The following is a 12,565-nucleotide window of genomic DNA, read 5'->3' as shown; positions in this document are numbered from 1 at the left end:
CTTTTATGACAACTTCTTCATTAGATTCAGTCAGATAAGTGATACGAGGTTCACTCACTGACTTCCTCATATCATTGTAGAGAAGAGCAACAAGAGTACTTTTGGGATATTTTAATAATGTCTTTTTCAGAATCTTGGTTTACTCATAATTATGGAGAGTTCCATAAAGAGCAGTAAGAGGCATATTTTCAAGATCTTTGCTTGTCTTGATACAAGTACAAATGTTTTTCTAGAAATCTGGTAAACAGTCCATGAACTTGCACAAGACTTCTTCATTTTCATAGACTCTGCCATGAAGCTACAGATCGTTGAGGAAGCTGTTGAACCTGTTGTAGTACTCAGTAAGAGATTCACCTTTCCCATGTACAAAGAGCTCATATTGCTTAACAAGGCCAATCTTCTTGTTTTTCTTGACTTCAATGGTTCCTTCATATAGAACACACAGAGTGTTCCACATGTCCTTAATAGTAGAAAGGTTCATCAAGGAGTGGTACACATCATCGGGAAGAGATAGGGCAATGATAGCCGTTACTTTGGTATCTAAAGAAACTTTCATTTTGTCATCTTCAATGTATTTGAAGGATCTTTGAAGATGAACCTTCTAGTAGAGTCATATTTCTCTTCATCATCATCAGAATCATTTGAAGAGTCATCTTTGTTCTTTCCATGACGAAGCCAGACTTTTGGAACAATAGGGCCATCCCTAAGGATAGAGAGATATTGACTATCAACATCCTCAACGAAGGTGTCATGCGACTTTTCCACAAAGGAAAGTTGTTCTTGTTTAATTTTGGAGACGTGGCAATAGTGTCATTGTCATTGTAAGAACAACGAGAAGAGTTGGAAGAAGAAGAAACTATTGCAGATCTAGCTTATGAGGTTAAACATAAAGTAATTATAGAAATGGGGGTTGAATACAATTACAGACTTTTTAAAATTTTTAATTCTTATTGATGTATATCAAGAATTAACACACAGAGATACAATAAAGATTGTTGTGGAAGAAAGGAAATGATAACCTAACCTAAACAATTTTCCAGAGAGAAAAACTTATAAAAACAACACAAAGAGTACTTGAAAGGAAATCAAGAACACACTAAGTTTTTCTTCACACATAGGAGAGTAAGGGAGTAGAAGAGGAGAGCCGGTTTCTTTGAGAATGCACTTAGAAATCTTTAAAATGATGACCGTAGTTTGCATGGGAGATGCACACTGCCTTTTATACAACCTTCAGCATTAAATGCATGGGGACACTTGTCACCTGAGAATAAGAAGGCAGGGGTTGACTTGACCATTGTTGACATCTCATTTTCATCGTACACAACGTGCATACAATATTGTTCATGCAGAGACAAACTTTTGCAAAGATATGGTCAATCTGTAGGAAGATCTTCTTTGGATGGATTAGTACTTCAAACAACTACTCACAAATCTTCGGTGTATGAAGATCTTTCTTCAAATCTCGGTGCATTAAGATCTTCCTTCAATCTGTAGCTTCAAAATATTTTTCAACTTTTATATCAGCTACTCCAGAGTCTTGGTGTATAATTTAGACAGTTTATCCACAGTACCACATCAGTGACTTTTTGTTTTCACATCAACTACTCTTTGATTTGGCCAATGTCTTTAAGTATGTACCAAAACACCAATGTACAAAAAAACCAATAACTACTAAATGTGGATAAGATAGAGGAAAAAATCAGTGGATCATCACCAAATCAATAGGTGACCCGAGATATTAATTAATAGTAAGAGATTTATCCTATATTTATTATATTTTTGGAAATTTTAAATTAGTGGTTCTTTCCAAATTTTAGGATATTAACACTATTTTACGAGATCCAACCACAAACCATATGTAAATTAGGGTATAAATCAATGGATAACTATGTTCTTGAAGAAAGCTTGGATCAATCTAGAGGAAACTTGCGATTTGGAAAAAGCCCACGATTTGGGAGCGAGATTGGGAGGTCGATTGAGTGATAAGAGGTGAATAAGGGGTTTGGTCATATCTTATATTTTAGACCACGATAAGATATAAGAGGCTTTGTAAAGTTGAAAAAAAAACAAACAATCTGAATTGCGTTACATTTGATCTATTAGACATAAGAGGTTCATAAAAGTTTTGTAAAACAAACACCACCAAAGAAAAATGATTTAATTTTGGCCAAACTTTTAGGTGATTTGGCCTTGGATTGGTCAAAGTTGATGGTGTATCTTTCCACCGGTTGTTAAATCGTGATCGGTTGGTTTAAATGTTTTCAGATAGAACTTATGTCTTTATACGTAGATAAGAAAGAACAAATTTTTAATGAAACATTGGATTGAGTTGGACTATTATAAAAATAGTTTAAGGATTTATCAAAATACTCGGTATTGTTATGATTAATGTGTAGGATGATCTCAATGGATCATCAAGAATTGATTTCAAGGACTTGAGATCCGGAATCGATTTTAGGAACTTTAGATATTGTATATTGCTATTTTAAAATTGACACATGTGAAATATATCTATGTGATCCAAAATTCATACAACGTAACTATTGTTGAATAAAATTAAATACATGAACTGTATTAATATTTGAATAATAGTCATGCTCATAGACGAACATTCGTGATGTCGAGGGAGTGATTACCAGTAAAGCGCAATTATTAGTACATGTGACAAGGGGGTGACCTCTCTAGTAATCATTGGTTTCATTATGCATGTTGTATCTTTTTTTTTGAAGGATATAATATTTATATACGGTAAATGCAACAAATAAACTCACACACCCTCCTCACCTATGGTGAGGTTTGAACCCTTGACCTCCTGAAGGCCAATGGCTACGATATCGCTAGGCCAAAAGCCCTTTGGTTGCATGTTGTATCTTACCGCTAACTTCTTGTTAAATTCCCAATCTTGAAGTTTTGCCACTAGTTGTATGGACGAGTTGTCACTCACCGCTAAATGGCTAACGTATTAAGGCCTAAAAATATCAACTCCTCTATTCTTGCTTTTATTACGGATTAAGGATGGTTTTCTTTATTTTCCCTTCTAAAATYMCTMTWTYMTKGYTTTYACATGATGTTTGTGCAAACCTAACATAAAACTTGTACAAAGAGTTTATTTCCACCATTATCAATTTGGTATCATCAAATTTTTATTTTTCTTTGCAACAAGATTTGTTTAAATTATTAAAGTTTTATAATCATAAAATACTGATCAGACATGAGGTTGATCTTATTCTTACTGATCCAATAGGAACGGCAAAAAATTTATCACATCAAATTTGTATTTCATACTCTTTAAAAAATTTAATTCTCTTGCCTAACTCAATTACCACCTCTTATGTTCTTTCTTTTAAGCTCCATGCATTTTGCATTCAAGATCAATATCCATCTTCTTGTACTTCATTAACCAACGTTATTTTCAACAAATTTAAAACCCAGTTTCGTTTTCCTCCTAAGCGAAACATGGCTTATTGTCAGCTTAACCTATTATTCTCAATTCGTATATTTATAGCAGTAATGCAATTTGAAATATTTATAGTCAACGGTGAACCACAAGTCCCATGTTACTTCATATTTGGAGACTCACTGGTTGATAGCGGCAATAACAACAAACTCGTAACCAGGGCTAAAGCTAATTACCCACCTTATGGGATTGATTTCCCACAAGGTGTCACTGGCAGATTCACCAATGGTCGAACTATTGCAGATATCATCGGTATTTCTCTTTAATCTCTTAGTAATTCAATATTATTTACGTCCCGTAAAATTCATAATACTACATATATGCCTTTTGTTCATTCATTTTCTTCACCAAGATTTTATAATTTGTTTTATTATTAATTTATCCTCTAGTTAGATCGCTACGTACAATTATTATAGCATAACATACAAGTTACTATAGCATGACAACTTCAGTTTAGTACTTTTAAAGCATCTTCAAACTATATTAAAATAGATATTTTAGAGACTTTAGAGTCATAGAGATATTGACTTAACAGTTATGCTATATTGTATACAATATAGAAAATAAGAGAGAGAATATGAAAACCTCCATATTTGAAGAAATCTCAAAAACTCAACATTTAATAGAGACATGAAAATTAAATGTATAAGAGAAAAAAATAATATTTTAATAAATATATTTGATAAATTTATAATGTAATTAATGTTAACATCTCTAAAATAAAAGTAGCGCGCGATTGAAGTTGTATATAAATTTTTAGAAATTTTGATTTTTGATGCTCCATTCTAGGGTGTTTAATGTGTGGTGCGATGCAGTACGGTTTAGTGTTAAAACCACAAACCAAGTCGATGAGTATTTCTCCAAACGACAAATTAAACCCCGGATTCTCAAACCGCAAATTACTACACCATAAAATAAGGTGCGATGTGATTTATGCAATTTATACTTTATGTGTTAATTTGCAATACATAATTTTTTTTATTAAACAATACATAGTTTTTTTAATAAATAATATGTAGTTTTATAATATTCATACTGCAATAAAATAGAAACAAATTTCAATAGATCTAACATCACTATTCGTCGATCTATTAAGTGGGATGAGATAGCTTTTCCAGAAAGTTGGTCCTTAACCAGGAATATTCCTAGAAATCCCATAGTTCAAAGTGATTTTAGAAATATCACCCAGACTAATGAAGGAACTGTTTATATACAGTTCGATGATCAGAGAAGTATGTACTCTGAAAAAAGACCTCTTTTAAGGTCTAATTCTTTGAGCAATATCTTTTTGAATTACAATTCTGATGATGAAAATCAGAGTATCACTAATAGTGATAATGATCCAAATGATAGTGATACTATTATTTCTTCAAGCTCTGAAGATTCTGGGGAATATCATATTCCTCAGTGATACTGTTATGAGCAGTTTCATCATTTCCAGATCTAAAAAGATTCATGAGAATCCAACAGATAAGAGAAAGGAAATGAGTTAAAACAGAGTTTGAATCGATACAATATCTATTTGTATATACCAGAATATTTGGATTATTCATTAAAAAATGAAGTTATGTCGATTGTAAATCTATTAATAATAATATAAGTTCAATGGTATTATCATGATTAGTAAATTAAATTATTACTAAATAAAAAGCACACAATATTTATTTAAATGTCACTCAAAAAAACGTAATAATATTCAAACGATACAGTGAAAAACAATATTCAAATGATAAAAGTATTCTATAAACATTATAAAACATATAAAATTCAATTTAATTAATACATATATCATTAAAATATTTAATTGTTACTCAAAATTAATTTAAAAACAAATAAAATTAGAAATATGGTAAATCAAATAAATGTCATTAAAAATTAATATTATGACATTAACTATTAAAATTGATATGCGATATGGTGGTTTGAAATATTCAAAACCATAAAACAAACTGCATAATATCTATACTATATTATAAAACATTTGGCTAAAACTCTTAAACTCTTAAAACTCTTAAAGACAACATCTATTGCTAATGGTACAACCTGTTAAAGCCATCCCTAAACCCGTTCATCCCTAAACGATTTCATCCCTAAACGATTTCATCCTTATCCGATTTCATTCATATCCTATTTCATCAAATACAGGATAAACATCTCATTTTAAATATAAAAAATCTAAAATATAATTAAGATAATTATTGAATTCTAACAGAATACTTAATTATTATCTTTATAAAATTTATAATATTAAACTAAAAATAAATTATTTTATTATTAAACTTAAATTAAATTACAATAAAAAAATAAATTACATAAATTAAATAAAAATGAGAACTTTTAAATAGTTGATTTGATATTAACATTAATATTTTTTTTTCTTCAAGTTTTTATGATATCTTCACATTTATATTTTTATTCAAAAATAAAATCAGTATTTTTTTATTAAAAACACATAATCTATACTATATTATAAAGCATTTGACAAAAAACTCTTAAAACCCATTTTTTTGCATAAAATACTGTTTATTAATGCATATTACTTATTACTTAAGATTACAAGTAGATTGTGCATTAGTACAATTATTAAAGCTCCATATCTGAATTCGTGTAACTAACTGCAGATAAACATAATCAAATACAGAATAAACATCTCATTTTAAATATAAAAAATTTAAAATATAATTAAGATAATCATTAAGTTCTAACATAATACTTAAATTATTTTTATAAAATGTTATATTATTAAAGAAAAATAAACTATTTCATTATTAAACTTAAATTAAATTATAATAAAAAAATAAATTGAAGAAATTACATAAAAAGTAAAAACTTTTAAATAGTTGATTTGATATTAAAATTGATATAATTTTTTTCAAATTTTTATGATATCTTCAAATTTATATTTTATTCAAAAATAAAATCATTATTGTTTTCTTTAAAACGCATAAAATCGTATTATAACATCGATAGAGACAAAGAATAAAATGGAACATTAAAATCAAGATGTGTCTCGCTGCATTGCGCGAGTACTCTTCTAGTAATATATAAAATATAAAGCTAACGATTTGTTTTAAAATCGAATGTATGCGTGTCACAAAGATTGACTACTCAATTCATCAATTAAGCTCAAAACAACCTATTTAAAACCGAAATCTATTTGGCACAAACAACGTTACTTTCAAAATCATTAGAGATGAGAGTGGTATTAAGGGGCCGTTTATCAAACGTTTACCCAAGTAAGTGCTTATCGTCAAAATTCAACACTATCACTTACTTACCGAGTAAGAATTTTAGCTCATCAAAACGGTATGCAACAATTAACCTGATAAATGCATACCGTTGTAAGAGCCGTCACCTTCACTTGCCGGATAAGACGCTCGGTTCTTGCCTTCGTTCTTAAGTCTTACCGGATAAGATTCTTGGTCCTTGTCATATTCATCCGATAAAATAATGTGACTTGATAATCGTTTACGCAAGCAAGCGTTTAGTAAGCAACCCTTAAGCTACTAAACATACAAAAAGCGAAACTTTATAAATAAACTTTACCTAACGAGAACCAAAAAACGAGAACTTAATTTATCCAATAAAAGGTAACATCAAGTTGTTACGGACAGAAGCCCCAACCGATGTTGTTTCGACTCAAGCAAATCAACAGCAACAGCCTACCTTGTCGACATTTTTGCTGCTATAAACAGCCCAAATCGAGCCTCGAAATTGATGTTTCTGCTACTGTCAAAATATCCCCAAAGTCGGCGGTTTTCGTCCTATGTTTTCCAGCTGTAAGACACTCTTTCAACCCCTTGATCGATCCTCCTCTATATGCCTCTCTTTTTGTGTTTTTCCAGTCGTGAGTTCCCCCCAACAGCCCCCAAAACTAGGCTTAAAGTCCATTTACATGGCCGTTTACCAAATGCTTACCGGCATAAGACATCACACACACTTGCTCTATCGTGTAAAATCCTCAACCATTAAAATGGATTGTTATTAAGCATCTTAAACCCGGTAAACTCTTACAAAGTAAGAGTCTTTTCTTTCACTTACCTGACTCTCGGTTCTTGCTATACCTCTTATCGGATAAGTTTTTGGGTCATTTTCATGCTCAATCAGTAAGATAAGTTATATCAGTAAGCATTTATCCGATAAATGTTTAGTAAACGCATTCCTAAATAGTCGTTGGGCCCTAATCGAATCCCCTTCCGATAGAGATAAGGATCTCTCTTTCGGCACTATGCTTCACGTTTTTCTTGTCCAACTTACGTACGGTCCACTCAAAGAAAAGTCAACCCAAGAGTCCATTTTGTTTTTGAAGTTTTCATGAATCATGGCCTTTATTTGACCTGTTATTTACCTGCTGATCTGACTTGTACCATGGAAAATATATGTTGTTATGACTTGTACATTCAGCTTCTCTTGTTATCCAGCATGCTTTGTCCGACTTTAATGTCAGTTTTAGGTTTAGATGAAACTCGAATATGCAGAAATTCAAAACTTCAACTTTATAGATTTGTTTGTTGGTTTTCTATGAATCTTGAATCACTTAAATCGGGGTTTGAATGAGTGATATATGATCAGCATCCTTCTTTTTTTTTTCTTTTACTCGTTCCATCGTTCCACTCGTAAACACTTGTAAATTGCATTTGTTACGTCATTTTTATGCTAAAGACTTTGATGCCTACATGTATTAAAAAAAACCAACGATTCAAAGTCAACGTTATATTTCATGTTTTATCTATCAAAATGATAGTGTTTTACAACGCTATCACGATTCACGACTCTATTTTATCAATATTAAAATAGTACTCATAAAATGTAGTGAGATACATCTTAATTTTAATGTTTCATTTTATTTTATTTTGTTTCAGTAATTGTTATAATACAGTTTTATGTAGTTTTGAGAATGTGATAATATTTTTATTTTTAAATAAAATATAAATATAAAGATAATATAAAATATAATTTAGGTTTGATAACAAAGTATTTATTTTTGGCTTAATAATATAATTTTTTTATAAAGATAATAATTAAGTATTTTGTTAAACCTCAACGATTATCCTAATTATATTTTATATTTTTTATATTTAAGATGAGATGTTTATCATCTATTTAATTATATTTATCTGCAGTTAGTTACACGAATTCAAACATAAAACTTTAATAAGTTGTATACGCACAATTTACTTTTAATCTTGAATTTTTAATAATATGAATCAATATGTAATATTTTATGCAAAAAAAAAATAGTTTTTAAGAGTTTTTTAAAATTATAGAGTATATGTTGAAGATGCTCTTTAAAAGTAGTCAAGTTGATATAATTTAAAATTCTATTAAGATTATAGGAACTAAGAAAATTCATTTACAATTTGATGCATTTTGGCCAAAAGTATATTCCATTTTGAAATTAATTTTATATGGAACACTTTAACCTTCGAATATCACCTATATATATATTTTTTTATTAACCTGGATATTCAACTCGTTATGTTAGCCGATTGTTTTGCAAATAGTTTGGAGTCACCGCATTTGAACCTTCGTGACCACAAGAGAATTTTTGTTCCTCCTTGAATTTGAACCTGGGACCTCTTTAACCTTTGGAGCAAGCTCAAACCAATCAGGCACCTCCCTTGTGGTTATATCACCTATATTTTTAGTGTTATAGTGATGAGTAAGAGATACCCTTAACGAGTTTCTACTCTACAAATTGTTGTACATGATTGTAGGTGAACTATTAGATTTCGATGAGTATATTCCAGCGTTTGTCACTGCAACTGATTCACATATCAGTAAAGGCGTAAACTATGGTAGTGGTGCAGCTGGCATTCGAGACGAAACTGGAAGTCATCTGGTAATAAAAACAAGCATTTTTGAAAAAGATCTATAATCGCTCTTGTGATAAGGAGAATTAAGGTGAAAAGCATAAGAAGGGATCTTTACTCTTAGATGTACATTAGGATGAAATGCACCAGATTAATATCTGTATCAAGCGAGATTCATGGGTGAGTTTGAGATTAAAGGTGATCAAGGGTCCAGATCCCTTCTAACCTTAACTCTCCTTCTCACACGATCTTTTGCCTCTATAATTAATACCGACTCTACCATGTTTAATTTTTTCCACAGGGTGGTCGAATAAGCTTCGACCGGCAATTACGTAACCACAATACGACACTTTCACGGCTTTTTCACTTGCAACGTAACACAACATTTACGAACGAACACCTAAGTAAGTGCATTTATGTAGTCAACATCGGAAGCAACGATTACATCAACAACTACTTAATGCCAACCATTTACACTACGAGCCATAAGCACACGCCTTATGAATACGCAACGCTCCTCACACGACAATACGCTCGACAACTAAAGGTGCATATATTTCTTTTCGTTCGCTTTCGTTAATTTTCTTCATTTTCTCAACCGGAAAAGCCTTACTTTTCGACAAATGATAGACTTTATACGATTTGGGAGGTCGAAAGATTGTTGTATTCGGTCTTGGTCCGGTTGGGTGCACCCCGGCTGAAATATCCATCTTTGGCACCGATGGAAGTCCATGTGTTGAGTCAATTAACGACGCAGTTAGACAATTTAACGACAAGCTTAAGCCACTTATCCATGAGCTAAACCATGAGAACCCCGATGCGAGGTTCACTTTCATCAACCTTACAAGCATTTCATCGCTACAAGAAGGTAAAACCACAAAAGATGAGACAAATTAAAGGCATGTATGTATATTTAATCATCGCTACATTTGGATAAATCATGTAATGTTTCGAATATTTCAGGTATTAGGTTGTCAAACGTTCCTTGTTGTAAAGTGAGGGTAGACGGACAATGTGCTCAAAATGCACTTGTTTGCCCTGACCGTGCTATGTCGGTATATTATGACGGTTTCCATCCCACGGAAGTTGCTACTGTTTTGATCGCATCAACGTCATATACTGCGCTTTCGCCCATGGACGCTTCTCCATACGATATTAGTCAATTGGTTCGACTTTAACGTTCACTACGATTACATATGGTTTTATGATGTTAAATAAACGAGAATTATGAAGATAAGGAAGTGTTGTTATGTGTGTTAAGACGCAAAAAGTATAGTAGTCAAGATTGGAAGAATTGCTTGGAAAAATGATATAAGCCAAAGATTACATAAACGAACATTAATATCCCTTAAAAGGATTTGCGAGTGAACGCTCATTTAACAGATGATATTTTTTAAACTTTTTGAACCGTTTTTCCCGTAAATATACGTATTTAAGTGACAACCACATATTTGAAGTGGTGTAAACGGCAACTCGGAAATATTTTGGACTTTTTTCTCAAAAATAAGATTTTCTTGATACGTATGTGAGTCGTACCCACTTCGGATTGCAAGTTGCAATTCGCGTGCATGAAGCCGGTATTGCTCAGTCTTTAGTCTCTGTGTTTTCACAATGCCACTTGAACCCTGGTTCTCCCTGAAATGCGTTGAACTAGTATCAAGATCGAGTCCTAGACAAACGGACCTTATTTTATTCGAAAGTAATGTATATTGCACCTTGGAGTGAACCTTGATAGATACATACCAGCATTATATATATACATATAAAGATATATATATATATATATATATATATATATATACATACAGTCAGATGCAGTCCCAACTTGGTGTCATCGTATTATTACTCCATTGAAGGGTAAAAGAATTTAGGGTTGTGAGTGTCTTTGAATTAATTTGTTGTATGTTACTGTAAATATTTTGAAACTACAATGAGAACAAGTTTTCCTTGATAGAGTTGGTTCATAAGGCTTTTCTTCAACCTCAAACCCAAGTTCGAATTTTGTTAGTGTCATTTTCTTAATCAAATGGTGCCACCGTTTGAAATTCTTTTCCCTATATTTGTTTCTTATAATCAAATGGCGTCACCGTTTAAAAAAAATGCATTCATCCCTACAGGGTTGGGTTCCGGGTGAAAAAGAGAGTTAATGTCAGAAACGTAAGAAAGGATCTCCACACTTGGATGTAAATTAAGATGAGATGTACAAAGATGAGATGCATTGGATCGATCCACGTATCAAACACGATTCATGGGTAGGTTTGAGATTAAAGGTGATCAAGGGTCCTGATCCCTTCTTACGCTTCTCACTTTTAACTCTCCTTTTCACACAATATTTCGTCTATATTCAGTTGGGTTTTGGTGAAAATGGAAGTTATGGTGAGAAACATAAGAAAAGATCTCCACCCTTTGATCAATCATAATCGAATGTCCACACTAATGAGGTGCATCAAGAAGCCCAATTCATGGGTCGGTAAAATTAAAAATTATCAAGAATTTAAATCTCTTTTTATACTTTTCACCATAACTTTCCATCTCATACGATCATTCGCCTATATTCCGAAGTATTTTAAAGAAATATATCCATTATTTTTTTAATACAGGAAATTGTAAATTGAGGCCCAACTGGTATTGAGGAATGAGGATGGAGTTGCAAACTTGGGCCCGGGCCGAGGCCCAGGCCCATATAATTCTGTGCCTAATGGAAATGTCTGCATAATGTGTTTCGTTTATATAAACGTAGACGTAGTAGTAGGAATAAAGTATAAGAACATAGTACAATTGTATTATCTAAAAGACATTTATTTTTAATTATTCTATCATATATTTATTATGTTATTAGTGTTTTACCAGATAAATTGCATACAAAGATGCAAGCTTTTATTCAATTCCAATTTTGAAGACTAGAAGGGTACTCGCGTAATGTAGTGAGATACATCTTTATTTTAATATTTCGTTTTTATTATTTATCTCATTCGTAATATGGTAATTATGTAATTTTGAAAAAACAATAATGTTTTTATTTTTGAATAAATTATAAATTTGAATATATCATAAAAATTTAACAAAAATATATCGATATTAGTATCAAATTAAGTATTTTAAGGTGCGTTTGGTGCGCAGACAGGACAGGACAGGACGGGACAGGACGGGACAGGACAGGACATGACAGCTGTTCAGCGTTTGGTAAGACAGGACAGGACAGGACTGGACTGGTTAAAATGACCGATTTACCCCTAACGTTATTTTGCTTCTATACTAAGTTAAAACATATGCAAAAACAGTTTCCATCTAGGAT

The 12,565-nt window shown here is 31.7% G+C and overlaps 1 protein-coding gene across 1 annotated transcript; it reads left to right on the top strand.

Annotated features, from left to right (window-relative positions):
- Window positions 1-3,456: 3,456 nt before the first annotated feature.
- LOC112523410 (GDSL esterase/lipase At1g29670-like) lies at window positions 3,457-10,448 on the top strand. The gene is made up of 5 exons (XM_025133001.1): window positions 3,457-3,709; window positions 9,175-9,299; window positions 9,572-9,817; window positions 9,901-10,138; window positions 10,234-10,448. The coding sequence occupies exons 1-5, from the start codon at window positions 3,457-3,459 to the stop codon at window positions 10,446-10,448; spliced, it is 1,077 nt and encodes a 358-aa protein (XP_024988769.1).
- Window positions 10,449-12,565: the final 2,117 nt, after the last annotated feature.

This window comes from Cynara cardunculus (genome assembly GCF_001531365.2).
Source record: "Cynara cardunculus var. scolymus isolate 2C chromosome LG 12, CcrdV1, whole genome shotgun sequence".
In the NCBI taxonomy this organism is placed as follows: Eukaryota; Viridiplantae; Streptophyta; class Magnoliopsida; order Asterales; family Asteraceae; genus Cynara; species Cynara cardunculus.
Note: the sequence above shows the minus strand (reverse complement) of the source record. Positions and strands in the feature narration are given on the sequence as shown.